This window comes from Lotus japonicus, chromosome 1 (genome assembly GCF_012489685.1).
Source record: "Lotus japonicus ecotype B-129 chromosome 1, LjGifu_v1.2".
In the NCBI taxonomy this organism is placed as follows: domain Eukaryota; kingdom Viridiplantae; phylum Streptophyta; class Magnoliopsida; order Fabales; family Fabaceae; genus Lotus; species Lotus japonicus.
In genome coordinates this window covers 110,100,358-110,117,200 of record NC_080041.1, presented here as the reverse complement: position 1 = coordinate 110,117,200, position 16,843 = coordinate 110,100,358, and the positions used below count along the sequence as shown (strand labels likewise).

The following is a 16,843-nucleotide window of genomic DNA, read 5'->3' as shown; positions in this document are numbered from 1 at the left end:
TCCAACTCCTGCAACTGCATTTGCTGGCTTTGTTCAATTTGGACTGATTCATCAATCATTATCTAATTAAGCTGGTGTGTGCAGTTGGTTTGTTCAGATGGACTAATTTAATTTTCCTATTGCTATGACCAAAGAAGAAAGTTGGACTAGTTCAAATCAAACGTCAATATCTAAAGAGCCGGACATCCAAAAGACAAATTATATTTCAGGTATTATTCACTTCAAGCCCTGTCCAAAGACCATGATCGCTCCAGAAGTGGCCTTTATCAGTTTATCTATAAAGCATTCTAGCATTCAAGTGTTTTAAAGTCTACTCAAATTTAGTCCTGAAAATGTTTTAGAATAATGAAACAAAACCCATATCTAACAACTTGGTATTCAAAATGAAATAGACTATTTCAATTTATTAATTAATCTTAATTAGTCTTAACCTTGTTGATATATATAAGTGTCTTATTTTTAGAAAAAAGACCATTTCACATGAGAATCGATTTTTAACTCTAGAGATTTCTCCATAGTGTTACGCAACAAAAAAGTATCGACCGATAGCACATGTAGATCAAGGAGTGATATACACAAGAGAACATTGTTTAAGTGTAAAAAATCTGAGATAGCTCATTGAGCCAAACATTCCTGTAGAGATGGCTCCAAATTATTAGTATATTGAAAATTTTGTTGAGATGAGATAATTTGTAATTTTAGTATAAATTATTACGTGGTTTCCAATTGTACCATGTTTTTTTTACAGCAAAACATAATTTATTGGATATAAACGGACAAAGATTGGTGGATAAAACTACCACTCCAAACACTCAATTTTGTGACAATTTTTTTACCACCGCAAAAGTAAATGTTAGGCGCGGTTTGACATTTTTAAGAGATATTGATAAACTTATTTTGTGAATCAAATCCTAGTCAATAGTAACATTTTTTGCATAATTTTTAGAGGTGCGGTTTGACATTTTTAAGAGATATTGATAAACTTATTTTGTGAATCAAATCCTAGTCAATAGTAACATTTTTTGCATAATTTTTAGAATTCTAGTCTGACATAATTTTAGGGTGAGAATTGCACTACAATATATAAAGAGTTAATGTAAGAGTTTTTAACATACCTTTTCACAACTAGTGTTGAACATCTGAATCATGAAAATTGCATGAATGAATATGTAAACCCTTAAACAGTGAGTTAGACATAACTCTACCCTTAAACTCATAGGTGAAATTTTTCCCTGCTAACATAGTAATATTGAAGAGTCAATACATCTCTTTTTTACAATGTGGCAGTTATATTTTTTTGTTTAGTTTTAGGAAAAATATAAATTAAAAATAACTTGTAATAAAATCAATATGTCATGCTTTAAAGCGAGGAGCATGTACTATGAGAGTACCGAAATTTGTTTTACCAAGATAAACTCTGATACCATCTTATAATCAGATTAAACTTAACTATACTCAAACAACTAAGGCACGAGTGAAGATTACTTATTTAGTCATATTATTTTTTTTGGTGCTTATTTAGTAATATTATTAATACAATTTGTTAAGAATAATTAAATATGATTTTAGTACAAAATTTATTTAATTTAGATTTCAATCCAATCATGAACCAAGAATATTGAAGATAACGCCGATAACACCGTAGCAACCTGGCGGTGTGGTAGCTCCTAAGCAAAAACACACTCACTCACTCATCGATCTCGCTAGTAATTCAATTCACACTCAGAAACTGATCCATTTCTCTTCTCCCACTCCGACTGACTATGGCTGCTGCTGTTTCCTCTTCTTTCGTCCTCACCAAATCCGGTAACCTCTCTTACAATTCATCAATTATTACTCGCTTTCATTTTCTATTCCTCCGATTACATGTTCAGTTTCATTTTCCCAATTTCATCAATTGATTTCCAAGAAGCGAGGCGCATTCCCCTGATTTAACTAACTAACCCAGGGTTTTCAAACGATCTCGCTCAAATTATTGATTTCCTTGCAATCTTGATGGTTTTTCCATTATCCTTCCACAATTGAGTGTTTCTTTGCACCACCAACACTGTACAATCTGATTCATTCATAGGATTTAACTCCATGTATTTTCTTTCCCCCATTAATAGGAGGTTTTCCTGGGGATTTTATAAAGATTGATGTATATTTCTTTCCTGCAATGTTGCTCAATTACTTTGTTAACAGTTTTTCCCATGTTTAATTGCTTCATTTTTTCATACTTTTGCTGAAAATAATATTTCTTGAAAACTCTGCTACAACTAGAATGGTCAATGTTTGTGTTTGTGTGTGTTACTGTGTTTTAATATTTTTCAAGCTAGCTGATCGTCGCGTTTTCTAATTCATGTGCTGTTGTGAAAACTTTTGCCAGTGTCATCCATAAATAAGGTGGATCACTCACGAGTGATGATCAAACCGTCCGGCTTGTCACAAAATCTAAATTGTCAAGGGAGAACTCAACTATCTTTGACTAGAAGGCCTCTAACAGTTCAAGCTACATATAGGTATTCAATTTGTTGTTGTGATTGTATTATCCCAGCTGATTTTAGTATTCTGCATGAGTACTTTGAATTAGTTGCTAAGTTTTGATGTATGAATAGCTGCTGATGAGGGTCTTAAATGTTAGTTGTTTATTTATACAAAAAATCACAGCTTCTGTCTTTCATTCTTGTGCCACAACGCGAGTTTCTCCTTTAGACATGTCAGTGACTCAGAATTGTTGAACTTGAAGCTGAGAAATATTGTATCTGTTTGGTGGGATCATTTGGGATAAAGATGAAAATATGGTAAAGAACCTTTCTGGGAAGTTTGTATGTCAGTTACATTTTGACTTAAATAATTGCATAATTGGTCGTTAGTGTTATTTTAAATATTTATATTCGTCGTGGAAAGTAAAATAGATCAATGAACTCCTTTAAACTGCAAACACAAATAATAATCATATTGCTGAGAGGAGCACACAAGTGGGCCAAGGAAAGACACCAAATATCACTGATTTTAAAAGTTATTTTGATAATGGTAATTAAATAGATGAATGAAATGAATGTTGTTAATTTGAACCATCTCTTGTTCTGGATGTACAGTGATGGTGGAAGGCCCAGCGGTGCTAGCGTCTTTGTTGGTGGCTTCGTCTTGGGAGGATTAATAGTTGGCACCCTTGGTGCTGTGTATGCACCTCAGGTAGAAATTGTTGTTGTGTCATACCTTTTCAAGTGCTAGATGTTGGTGTTTGATGGGATGCATTGCATATTTGTCTTACTCTTGAGTTCATCATTTATATGACTGTATGTGAATATAACTTGCTAACCTCTCTTTCTCATACAAATCACCAGAAACAATGTATGCAGCGCAATTATAAGTAGTTGCCATTACACATCTTTAAAACCTTTGAGATAGAAGGTTCTGCATTATAGTTTTTCTTGTAAAATTTATATGCTGCAAACCATGATATCTTTCATTGTTTGAATATTATTTGCTACTTGATTTCCACAGATCAGCAAGGCTTTAGCTGGAGCTGACAAGAAGGAGTTAATGAGAAAACTGCCAAAGTTTATATATGATGAAGAAAAGGCTTTAGAGGTGAGCAGTTGCTTGCTCTTGATACCATATTTTGTGATTCTCTTATAAAGGCCCCCTTCCATCTTGATCTTGGTGTCTCCTTTTGCTTGGAGGTACTGTAACTGCTTTTGGGTGTATATCCGCAAAAGCACTCACACAATGGGGGATTAGTTTTAAAATTCTATTCAATTTTAATTGATTCATATGGCAAATTTAATGGTTTTCATGCTCAAAACAACTCACCACTTTTAGTTTCATCATTCAATCTGTTGCAAAAGTTTACATATATCTATGTCCTAATATGAATATACTTTGCAAGGATACTCCTGGGAGGCCCTCATGCCACACTTGTTCTTCTAGGGGCAATGTGTTGGTCTTAAGTACAGGTATTCCTTAAATGGCTCTCAGAATTCGCTTTTTTGAGTTGCAGAAAACACGGAAAGTACTGGCTGAGAAGATTGAACAATTGAATGCTGCCATAGATGAAGTTTCCTCTCAGCTTCGGTCAGAGGATGAGGGTCCTAATGGAGTAGCTGTGAACTCTGATGAACTAGAAGCTGCCGCATGAGACTGTTGTTGTGATGTCATGGTACAATTGGACATTACGCACTTCACTGGAAATCTCAATGGTACAAAATGTGCTTAGAATTTGTTGTAATATCTTTCCATTTCTTCTAAGTAATAATCAAAGCGGTTCTTTCTATGACAGCGTATATTGGGTAAATAGTTGTTTTGTTGTTGTAGCTGGTTTCCCGTGATCAGTCAGTAATTGACTTTTAGCGAATGACTGCAATGCTGGGGCACGATACAGAAATTCTCACAGTTAACTGTTTCTCGTTTTGTATTGTTTAAATAATCTGTGATTGATGGTTGCTCTAGATTGTGAACAATTTCTCTTTGGATTCTCTACTAGGATGTTGTCACTTTTGCCGCAAACATGAAATGGATGATAGCTGTGGATCCATATTTTCTGTTGTTTGTCATTGTAGCTTCTGTTTGCATATCTCCCTTGAATTAGTCATGTGATAGGTTATTTGAATCAATGGCAAATTAAAAGGATAGGAATTAATGGCTGCTATCAAAAGTCGTGGATTTGGACTTTCTGCTACTGAGTTCCCCTAAACTCACTGTAGTCAGAACACCATAGCTGTCTGGTTAAGATTAGACAGTTCAGATTTAGAGAGATGACTATACACCTGAAATCATACTTTTAAATTTGAGTCGTCCAATTTTGTTCATACGGTTACTGACTTTGACTGCACTAAATTTAGGAAAATATGACTGCAGGAAGCTAGATCCGAACATGGTATGGACGAATGATTGATAATAATTAGGTGACGTGTTATAATTTTAGTTGTGCCAAATGTCAATTTCAGTCACAAGAAATTTTATTATGAATAAAAAGGATATGATCACTTGCTTGCTCGGGATGACTATTGACTATTTGATTCAGATCCAATGGATACTATTAAAAAGAATTCATATTGGATATATTTTTGCTTATTATGAATTTGAGGTTGGAACTGGGTAGTAACTCTCAACTTTGTGAGGACTAGTAGATAAAGGTATGCAATTGGGTGAGGGTATTACTATTAACGTTGTTTTCAATGTAAGTTTGAGATCATGTACAAGACCTTTTCTTGCAGCATGTATGGATAAAAGTTCTGTAGTATTCTTTTAGATTACATCAAGTGGCATCCCTAATCATTGTAATGATCATGAGCTCATGATAATAGCAACAAAAAAAATGTCTCGTGATCTATGAGACTAAAAATAATGTGAAACTAGTAATGAATCGTCTTAGTTTTTTTTTAAATAAATTTAGTTGTATTAAACTGTTAATCAATGTAAGCCACATGAAATATTTGGTATTTTGTTAAAAAAATTCGTACCATATCTAAATGAAATTCATTTCTAAATCTAAAATGAAAGTAATAATGAATTGAAAAAATAGTAATTTGGAGGGCATTTTTTTTCACATCAAATGCTTATATTCGGATAAAATGGGTTTATATTTAAAATCAACAAGGTTATCGGTGAGTTGTGGTGGTCGGTTCAAGTGATACATATTTGATTTTCTTTGAACAAATACTCAGCCTCGAGTTGCCACTTGTGAATGTATATGCATTAAATGAAACAAAAATTACATCAATTATTAGTTTTGTAAAAGTGTATTGAAATCTTGAGTCTTAACCAAACAAAATTTGAGGTGGATATACTTTTACTTTTTCACTTAACTAATATATCATTAGTTTCTTAGGGGTGCCTGTACTCTTTTTCCTTTCATTAGATTTTTATCTCAAATGAATATTTTCTAGTAAGGTTTTAACGAGGCACCTCCCCTAAGTGTGTTTCTTTTGAAGAGGGTGGGATTTTGATTATATGTGGTATCTAGTATTGTATTGGTCTTCGGTCGCCTATTTTTATGAGAGGTTTGTTCTCATGAAGGTTCTTCTATCAATAAAGTTTTCTGTTGTCGAAAAAAAAAACTAATTTAAAGTAAGTCGAGTAGGCCCATTTAAAAAGGTTAAAATCTTCGAGCAATGTTTTTCATTACTAGAAAATCCCGTTGGTATTTTTCAATTTATTTATCATCAACCTATAAATGGATATATTTCAAGGAGAATAAAACAAAACACGGTTATACCTACAATTATTTGGATGCAAATTGAAGTGTACTTATTGAAGGTTACCTAATGTTTTTTTTCCCGTAGATAAACTTCAATAAAATCTGTATCCAAAGAGGCTCATAATCATTCAAACTTGAGGATGAAAACCATAAACATATAGCATGAACAAAGGAAATTACGAAACGGTTATGTGGCTGAAAATATGAAGTCCAACTGTTGAAAAACACTGATATCCAAACATTATCTTATCTTGTTGATTTTCTACAACATATTCACCACTCATTTCCATTATGCACCAGCAACCATAATTTCCTTTTCTCATTATTTTTTTCACGATCAGCTTTAGAAAAATCTGAAAAGAATATAACAAGAGGAGGAGAAGCCAGGGACAACTTGATCCTGCAAATATAATATATACATACTCACAAGAAGTTGTTGTTGTATTGTACTTGTAAAGCTTAGCTTTGTTGCAGAGCCATGGCCACCACCCATGCAGCTCTAGCTTCTACAAGGATCCCCACAAACACCAAGTTTTCATCCAAGGCCTCTCACTCTTTCCCAGCCCAATGCTCCTCAAAGGTTCCACTCATCTTCTCTATAATAATATTTGAAAAGCATTTTACAATTGACATTGTAGCTTGAATCAATTCTAGGTAGGAACTCCTATTAGCTTCTAGTTTCAGAATTGATTCTGATGAACGAGAAGTTGATCCATATATACTACTAGTTTCATCAGCTTAAAAGTGATCATTTCCTTACTTCACTTAATTTTGCTTTTGCAGAGGCTTGAGGTGACAGAATTCTCTGGCCTAAGATCAAGTTCATGCGTCACCTATGCCAATAATGCTAGAGAGTCTTCCTTTTTTGATGTTGTAGCTGCCCAACTCACTCCCAAGGTTAATTTCTTATTTATTTTGTGTTCTTTCAATCAACTTAATTAATATATTATGACATGTTTGATACTCTGCAAACCATGATAAATGCAGTAGTTTAATGGTTCCTTGTAAAGCTGTATATATATAATATAATCAGTCATGAAGTGAATATCAATATTATAACACATAATAATTGACATCTTTGATAGATGGAGCTAAATAGGTTCAGTTTCTCAATGTAATCATTTTTTGGTTTGCTTGTACATAATTTGTAATTTGTAATTTGTGAGTTAACATCAGGCAATTGGTTCAACTGCTGTGAGGGGAGAAACTGTGGCTAAGTTGAAGGTAGCGATCAATGGTTTTGGACGTATTGGTAGAAATTTCCTGCGCTGCTGGCACGGCCGAAAGGACTCACCCCTTGAGGTGATTGTTGTCAATGACAGTGGTGGTGTGAAGAATGTAAGTTTCTTAAATGGCATTGCCCTTCAATTAGCTTGGCTGAGTTTGTTTTGTTATTAGTACAGATTCATGGCATTTTTTGGAAATCTTTCTACAATTGATTCTATATCCTGAATTAATTCTGGTGAGAAGCTGCTGCTATGAGTAGCTTCTGGGTGTCAGAATTGATTCTGAGAAAAAAGTTGATCCAAACGTGCTATCATTAGTTTCACTGAATAATGCGAATGCTAGTTAATGACTTGTTTCTTCACATATCCAGGCTTCGCATCTGTTGAAATATGATTCTATGCTGGGAACTTTTAAAGCAGATGTGAAAATACTAAATGAGAACACCATTACAGTTGATGGTAAGCCCATCAAGGTTGTCGCAAACAGGGACCCTCTTAAGCTTCCTTGGGCTGAGCTTGGAATTGATATTGTTATTGAGGTAAGTCCCCACTACTTCATTTTATTCATATGCCATTCACCTAAGTCCTGAGAAGAGAATGAAAGTAATACAAGAAGCACTTGCTACCAATATTGAAGAAATATATGGATTTGGTAAGTCTTTTTTTTTTTTTGCATAACTTTATATGTCCTGATATCCAAGAACAACAACAAAAGCCTTATCCAACTAAGTGAGGCCTGCGTGTTTGATTCATATTATAATTGACAGCTAGTTATACGTTAGCTGCGGCAGGCCTAACACAACCTTCCTCGTATACCCTGATATCCAATCCAGTGAAAATTTCATGGTATTGTTTATAACTTCAGAGCTTTTGAAAAGATTGAATGAATTTTTGTTCAGGGAACAGGAGTGTTTGTGGATGGCCCTGGTGCTGGAAAACACATCCAAGCAGGTGCCAAGAAAGTTATCATCACTGCTCCTGCAAAGGGTGCTGATATTCCAACTTATGTTGTTGGAGTAAATGAAGGGGACTACGGTCATAATGTCGCCGACATTATAAGGTCCGTGACCACTAAATCTGTGCTTTGTTTGGTTTTTTTCTTTTTCAAACAAGATATCAATGTTGAGATTGAAAAGAAAGGTTATTAACAGCTGAAAATGTCAATGCAGCATTGTGTTCTGTGTTGATTGTTCATTTTCCATCCCTGAAATATACATGTATTGAGTGATTGACTTTATTCTTTCTTTTGTTTCTTTAATTTACAGCAATGCTTCTTGCACCACAAACTGTCTTGCTCCCTTCGTGAAGATCCTGGATGAAGAGTTTGGTAAGCAAACACTCATCATATTCATAATGGCAGTTAATATTTAAGAGTCACATTCCAGACTTGAAGTCACTACCCTTTGGTCTGTATTTCCAGGAATTGTGAAGGGAACCATGACAACCACACATTCCTACACAGGAGATCAGGTACAAGATCATACATTGGAAACTTATGAATTAACCATAGTTTTACTGCTTATGTTATTTCAAATATGAAATATCTGAAAAAGTGTTTACCAAGTCATCTATTTAATTTTCCAATTGCAAAATGGATAAAATAATGAGATATTAATGAGATTTTATGACATTATTGAGATACTGTTGCAGATATTATGAGATTTTGTGACATTACAGAGATATTGGTGCAGTTGTGATCTTATTGGATATTATATATATCAGATATATTGTCATCCCATAATATCAAGATATCAGTATATGAAGTTATGGTATGAATTGTTCTTGTGCAGAGGCTTTTGGATGCTTCTCACAGGGACTTGAGAAGAGCTAGGGCTGCAGCTCTGAACATTGTCCCCACCAGCACCGGAGCGGCCAAGGCCGTGTCTCTGGTGCTGCCACAGCTCAAGGGAAAGCTCAATGGGATTGCCCTCCGCGTGCCGACACCCAATGTTTCGGTGGTTGACCTTGTGGTGAATGTTGAGAAGAAGGGTATCTCAGCTGAAGATGTCAATGCAGCATTCAGAAAGGCAGCTGAAGGGCCACTGAAAGGTGTGTTGGATGTGTGTGATGTTCCACTGGTGTCTGTGGACTTCAGGTGCACTGATGTTTCTTCTACTATTGACTCCTCATTGACCATGGTCATGGGAGATGATATGGTCAAAGTGGTTGCTTGGTATGACAATGAATGGGGTTACAGGTGAGGTTCCTGTCAATATACTATAAGCGTGTGTTTGGATTAGCATTGTCACAATTGATTTTGGATAAAATTGAATTTGGCAAAATTGATTATAGTAAAAGTATGTTGAAAGTGAAGTTATTTATGTTTTAATTACATTTATGAAAAAAGTGATTTTGGTAGGATAATGTGAAATTCAGTTGTAAAAAATGAATTCAGTTAGTCATTGCACATAGCAGAGAAAATGAATTTTTATATCCTTGTAATAGATCATGTCATTGAACATTGATAGTTACAATATTGGTAATTGCAGCCAAAGAGTGGTGGATTTGGCACATTTGGTTGCAAGCAAATGGCCAGGCGCAGCTGCTGCACCAGGGAGTGGAGACCCATTGGAGGAGTTCTGCGAGACAAACCCAGCTGATGAGGAATGCAAACTTTATGAATAGAGGATCCTTTTCTGACTTAAGAGTTACCTCTACTAGCCAGCCATTTATTTTTGCATTGTGTTAAAAAGAGAAAAAGATGTTCAGACAAACATGGTTTTCTAATGTCTGAGGGGTGATATTCAAAGTTTAAACTTCTGTGCGGCTAATAAGAGTTTTAGCATAACACAGATTCATAAATATTATGATATATTTCATTTGTGATATCTGGTTTAATATTTGAGTTGATGGGAAATGAGTTGAAGAATATCTTAAATAATTCAATTGGTGAATATTTTATTTAGAAAATGAGAATTTGAGTGCTTTAACTTTTAAGTAGAATAAAAATGACAAGGGATTTCACTGTTACAGTTGAAAATTGTGGAACTATATTTGCTTAAAAGTTTATTAGGGACCAAAGTCACACATAATAAATAGTAGAGATTGAAATTGTAAATAAGAAAACATAAAAAGGAGGTGCCACAAGAAGAACAGTAGTACATGATGCAAGAGAAACATTCGTCTACCATGTATTTATCAAGCTATGCTAAGCTTTTTGTTGTTGCAAGGACAAGACTAATCCTTGCTTGAGATACAAGACTTCTCATTTTGGCTACGCTTTCATCTAAATGCACAGCAGTTCAATTTCTGTTCAATAAATGAAGTAATCTTTTTCTAGGGTGGGTTTACAAGAAATGGAATAGTGCCTATCAAAAATAAAAAGAAATGGAATAGTCTTTATGCAAATTAAAAAAAACTGTAAAACTAATATAAAACATGTTATTTGTGATACATTTCAAAAAAGAAAAAAGAAAAGGAAAGAGAAACGCAATCATGGAGATGTATCTTCAGTGACTCCCACTTGTTTCAATATTCACGTCCTAAGAAGAATAGTTTTATAAACACAAACATTTGCAATGCTCTAAAATTTGGAATTTATACAGTAATAGCACAAAGGCTAAGGATATACATATTATCAAGGACATAAAAAGGGGGTTATTACTTAATAGTTTGATTGAACTCAATTGTTGTTTCTGTTTGTATCCTCTTTGATTGCCTTCCCAGTTGATCCTCAAGTGAGCTTTCTTCTCCACTCCTCTTTCTTGTCCCACTCCTTGATGTATCTTTTTTTTCATCAATGAGTGAGAGAAATCTTCGAATTGGACTAGCAATTACAGCAGAATCAGAATGAGCAGAATGTGATAACTGACACATAATCTGCAAAAAATATATGATAAGGGCAATAAAGCAAGCCATCCCGCAAATGACAAAAAGACCCCAGAAGCTTTTAAGTTGAAGCCGATCTGAATCAATTTCAGTGTTATCTAAACTACAGGTGCGCCGCGTCATCCACTTATCATGAATCCGCTGCAGCTCACCAGCTTCAGAAAGTTGTAGAATGGCAGTTGACAAGTCCACAGCCAAAGGGGAGTCCCGAGGGAATGCCTAGAATGGCAAACAAAATTATTCTTATGATACCACCATGGATAACACAAACTCAGGATTATGAGTTACGGAGATGCATATGTTAATAATTTTCCATTATTGGTAAGCTAAAACTTGGAGTGGAAAGTGAGAAAACAAAAGCAAGGGAATGTACCATTGATTCAGTTTTTCAAGTCAAGATATTTGAAAGACAATCTAATTGCACATATGTGGAACACATCCTAATATCCACGCTAACAGAGTAGAAATAAAAAGAGCCTCATGAAAACATTGAATGCTAAAGGATGAGTTAGCCATATGCTCATAGTGCCACATTAAAGAGAACAATGATGTTGAATAGACAAATTGATCTAAACAGTAGATACTCACAAAACCCCAGCCGGTTCTTGTGAACTCCAGACCAACAATCCTGAATTTGCACTGAGTTGATAAGAAGATTTCAACATAGGGTCGTTCATCAACAATAGCAGCAACACCTCCTTTATTAGGCCCTAGCTCGAGTGCTTTGGCATATTCTTCTTGAGTTTCAAGGGGAACAAGTCTAGATTTGGATATTCCAATATCTTCAGACAAGTAACGTTCCGCAAATGAACCCACTTGGAACCCTATAGGTTCATCAGTAGCTTTTAAGCTATCTATTCCATCGATTGGAGAATATAACTGCTGCACCGTGAGTATGGATGTTAAACTTGCAGTGTAGCTGGAATTAATGATCAAAACCACAAACATCCACATAAGTATCACAATGCGACCAAGAGTACTCATCGTATTCTCTCCTGCAGAATGCAATGAAAAAACTCAATCAAGTTGCTTCATCATGTCATTCCAACCAAAAGAAGTAACTGGAGTATCACTTACTGTGGGAAAAAAATAGAGTTGACAGGCTAAACCTGCAGGCACGGTAAAAATAGATGGATCAGAACCAATTCAGATAAATCAATTCAAGTGTGATGATGAATCATATCCTGCTACTGCTCCACAAAATAGTAAATGGTAACTGCGTAAATTCTTAAATGCTTGCAGCATCCTATTGACAAACATATGGCATGAAAAATTGAAAATCCAGCAAGCATGGTATAAGAAAAATAATTGTCCTGCCTATGTTTGCCATACACCTCAGCTGAATCTACTTCTTAATTTCGTTTATAACAGAAAGTATGCAACTATTAAGCCAAGGACAGCAATATGATAATCAAATAAATAACTGACCACAAAATGGTTATAATTTGTTGTTTAGGTGGACCTCTGAACTCATCATTTATCCTGTGTTCTAGAGTCCATACAACGACCCCAACGAAAATGAAGGAACAAGCAGTCACAATCCACATAAAAGGAGTGAAAGGCTGCAGGAAAGCCCAACCGCCAGAATTGATCTTCTTAAAAGGGGCCACCACAACAAGCCCAGATGCAGCAAATGGCTGCGTAAAATCTGCAATCCTTGTCCGATTTGTGACAATGGCAATGTCACCGACAGCACCATCAATATCCTGTTCCAGGTTTACGAATGAATTAGCCCGCTGAATAAAATAATGATGCTACAAAATGAAGGGAAGTATATGAGGATCAGATTATCAGGCAGTACTTACACCAGTGGTGATTAGGTTGACAAGTTCTGTGTAACTTGGATTTTTTAGGCCATCTCCAAATGCGACAAAGCGGTAAGGAACAGCATATGGCAACAAGTTTACAGCTGCTTGGAATACATCAATAGAGAAACCTTTAAACATATCTGTTCCCGGCACTGGGGACACAAATTCAGGGAAACTGACAGGGATAGGAACACCAATTCTCAATTGTTTTCCATTACTTGGGAAGACCCATCCTCGAGGCTTGGATGTTGTTTCTCCAGGCCATATGACACTTAGAAGGTTCTGGTTTGAACTTGATCTATTAGGTGGCTTAGCATACAAGGTCTCAGGAGGTACAATTGACAGACCAGAATAGTTGGACCAGTAACCAATCCGACGAAAGCCAGTCCCAACCACATTAATGATGTCATAGGCGGGACGAACAAGAGATCTGTCTGAATCAAATTTCACCTGACCTGTTAGTCCAGCAAAATCATTCCGCAATATGTTATTCAGCAGAAGTGTTCCATTATCAAGAATGCTCATTGCATCAAGGTTGAGACCATCTTCCTTATCGTTAGGTAAACTAGTCAAATTAGTAAATGAAACAATCCCACCCTGACTGAAAAATGCGTCAATCGCACGCGCAACCAGCCAAACAGAATCATAAGCGTAGAGGCCATAAGAATGTAACCCCAAAGAGCCACCAGTTAACCTGTTCCACCTAGAGAAAAATGTTTTTTTTCTAGCTGAATCAGGCGTGTGCTGGCGCAAAGCAAGCACTCCCTGCAGAAAATCCGTTGTGTCAGAAGGAAGAGATGCAGAATCTAGAACCGGTGAGAGCCAGTCTGTGGCTATCCAAACATATCCCTCCTTTTTCATCCCAAGAAACCGCGCCACATTGAAGATTGTAAGTCCCAAATCAGAAAGTACATGGAGAACAATGACTCGAGATGGCATCAGCGCCACTTGCACAAGCAAATTGGTGATTTCGGTCCGGTCAATTTGAGGCCCTGATCGAATCCCCGCCTTGTAGGAGATTCTACAGCGCCTGGCTGATAAAGCATCATCTAATGCAGACACACCATTTCTTCCATAATCATCATCTACATATATGGCAATCACCTCCTTCCAACCATAATAATCAATCACTTCAGCAACTGCAGTCATTTGATAGAAATCACTCTGAGTAGTCCTCACAAAAAACGGGAACTGCAGCGACGAGAGGGTAGGGTCTGTTGCAGCAAATGACAACAAAGGAACCTGAAGCTCATTCGCAACATGTGATATTATGTGAGCAACTACAGAAGATTGTGGACCTAGTATAGCTACTACATCAGTCTCCATGAACCTCAAGGCTGCAGTAATCAACACAAAACATATACATGTTCATCAATGAATTCAATCCTCTCTACAAAACAAGTGAACTTAGTCTTAAAAAGTTAAACTATCTACTCTAATTATACATTGTTGATTTTACTTGATTTGTTAATAATATTCAACCCTTTTGCCTATCTTTTCTTTCTGGTTCTGACCCTTTTCTATAAATGGAATAGATAGTTGATTACATACCTTGAACCATGCCCTCAAAACCACCGCAATCGGAATTTTGCATATGGAGAACAAGTTTGGTTGTTTGAAGAATGGTGCTAGTGTTGGCGTTTACATCGTTGACGGCTTGCTCCATGGCAATTTTAGCTACTTTCCCAATCAAGGAATCGAAGGTGAAGATGGCTCCGATGTTCACAACGGCGGGTCTTGAGGTGGAGATATTTGCAGCTGCTGCCACGTACGGAGACACTGGCCGGAGCACCACCGCCGCCACCACCCAGCAAACAACCCAAGACAAATTCATCTCTATGAACTCAACTACTTCCGGAGCAATGAAACAATGATACCGAAGGAACCATGAAACAAAGATATGAAGAGAAATGAAAATGAAGTTATCTAACCGCGGTGGTCGGAGAGAGGAAAAAACAAGTCACCGATTATGACTGTTTGTCTGAACTCCGGCGAGCAAGATATAATATATATTGTCAGAAATGACATTCCCGCTAATTTTATAATACCTGCTAAAGTTTACAAGATGGTATATTCCCCTAGTTACTAAAATTAATTAACAAATAATATAGTACTACTTCATAAGGGTGTAGTATTTTAGGGACATTTTTTTTATTTAATTTAAAAATTATAAAGGTAGCGTTTCACGTAGTGAATTTGGGAGAGACTAAGTTTAGGACCTTAGGAAGAATCCATGTTTGAATACTTTTTCAGTAGTTAAGGTGGATATGAGATCTCTTACAACGAGTTTTCTTTTTATACATGCTAACTAAGTAAGTAACTTCATGCTCTGATTACGAGGGTCATGCGTGCTGACCTATTTAAAGTAACATACCAAGACCTATATGTGTTGGAATAAGTAAATATCAAGTCGTCTCAATTAAGTGTCCTCGCTCATGATACCACATCGTCCGCAAAATACCATGTTGCACATAATTGATCACATCACCCAGGGTGAACCACTTTAGCCGCAATAGGGCATGTTGTCCGAAATAGTTCACGTACATCTTAATACAAAGGCTCATATATATACCTTTTGGTCGATTCATGTGTCCACATTTAGGCCCAAGTTTGACAATCATTATCAAAGTAGCTCATTCATGTTCACATATAATATAATGTCTAAGAAATCTTAAGTATATTTAAAATAAATTGATTTTATTTAAACGACCAAGATGTTCATTCATCCACAACTAGGCTCAATTTTGATGATTATTATTCAGGTTGCTCATTCCAGTCAGTCCAGGTATAAAATAATGTGCAAGAAATCATAAGTTATATTTAAAATAATTAAATTTACTTACACGATTAAGCATGTTTCTCTACCTTTTTTTTCTAATGGTGGTATATGCTTCACTTTTCCACTAAATCACCAAAGGCTTCACCAAATAATACAGCCTTAACCATCTCACGTGTATTTCAATCATAGTACTTCTTTTTGTTGGAGACACGTGAGCAACTTTGAACCTAAAGTCTCGCCCCAAAAAGAACTTCGTAATTAATTAAAGTTTCTTATTTTCTTGTCAAGATAAATGTGAGCAATACACTTTTTCTTTTGAAATTAACACACTTTATTTATGTTAAAATGAAATTCATTGAATTAATGAGACCCGCTTAAGATTTAGTAGATCTTACTCTTAATTTAGTCGGAGTACTAATAATATTTACATAATAAGAAAATGTATTATTGACACTCCTTTCTCCATTTAAAAAGAAAAAGACACTCCTTTCTCCAAAAACTTCCAATTTCAATTAACATTTATGTATTCACCGGGTTATCTAATCATCTAGACCTTTATATTACCTTATCTTTATAAATATTAAATAAGCAATCCAAATTTTAAAACGAAAATGTTCATATGCAACTCATAGCTGAAGTACGGAAACAAATGAAGAATGTGACAGAAAAATTAAAACATCACTTCACTTTCCTTATAAAGCTAATCACAATCTGTCCAATAAATTTCATAGCTTACTATATAAATTATAAATTATATTAAAACAATCTAACTTTTTCGATGAGTTAAAACAATCTAACTAAAGAATAAGAAGATGGCCACTCTACCCATCCCTTGCCCAGTTATATATTGACTTCATTCATTTTTAATTGGTCTGTGCAAAATGTGGAATATTATACAAATGTAGCAGTTGTGTTGCCCCCACCCCACCCCTAATAATTGAGGTTTATACTAATAATTTCATGCAAACTCAGAAACTAGTATGATGATATCAACAGTTATTAATTTGTTGTCATTGAT

The 16,843-nt window shown here is 35.5% G+C and overlaps 3 protein-coding genes across 3 annotated transcripts; 2 read left to right on the top strand and 1 right to left on the bottom strand.

Moving 5' to 3' along the window:
- The first annotated feature begins 1,608 nt into the window (after positions 1-1,608).
- LOC130729163 (uncharacterized) lies at positions 1,609-4,519 on the top strand. The gene is made up of 5 exons (XM_057580809.1): positions 1,609-1,806; positions 2,369-2,501; positions 3,081-3,177; positions 3,490-3,576; positions 3,986-4,519. The coding sequence occupies exons 1-5, from the start codon at positions 1,764-1,766 to the stop codon at positions 4,121-4,123; spliced, it is 498 nt and encodes a 165-aa protein (XP_057436792.1). The 5' UTR covers positions 1,609-1,763; the 3' UTR covers positions 4,124-4,519.
- Positions 4,520-6,470: 1,951 nt separating this feature from the next.
- Positions 6,471-10,248, top strand: LOC130729162 (glyceraldehyde-3-phosphate dehydrogenase B, chloroplastic). Its single transcript, XM_057580807.1, has 9 exons — positions 6,471-6,764; positions 6,968-7,081; positions 7,361-7,522; positions 7,782-7,949; positions 8,310-8,470; positions 8,676-8,737; positions 8,831-8,880; positions 9,201-9,607; positions 9,900-10,248. Exons 1-9 carry the CDS (start codon positions 6,663-6,665, stop codon positions 10,033-10,035), a joined length of 1,362 nt encoding a protein of 453 aa, XP_057436790.1. The 5' UTR covers positions 6,471-6,662; the 3' UTR covers positions 10,036-10,248.
- Positions 10,249-10,834: 586 nt separating this feature from the next.
- LOC130729161 (glutamate receptor 3.3) lies at positions 10,835-15,063 on the bottom strand. The gene is made up of 6 exons (XM_057580806.1): positions 14,598-15,063; positions 13,044-14,383; positions 12,667-12,944; positions 12,316-12,347; positions 11,827-12,233; positions 10,835-11,457 (listed from the first exon to the last, which is right to left on the bottom strand). The coding sequence occupies exons 1-6, from the start codon at positions 14,878-14,880 to the stop codon at positions 11,011-11,013; spliced, it is 2,787 nt and encodes a 928-aa protein (XP_057436789.1). The 5' UTR covers positions 14,881-15,063; the 3' UTR covers positions 10,835-11,010.
- Between the last annotated feature and the right edge of the window lie 1,780 nt (positions 15,064-16,843).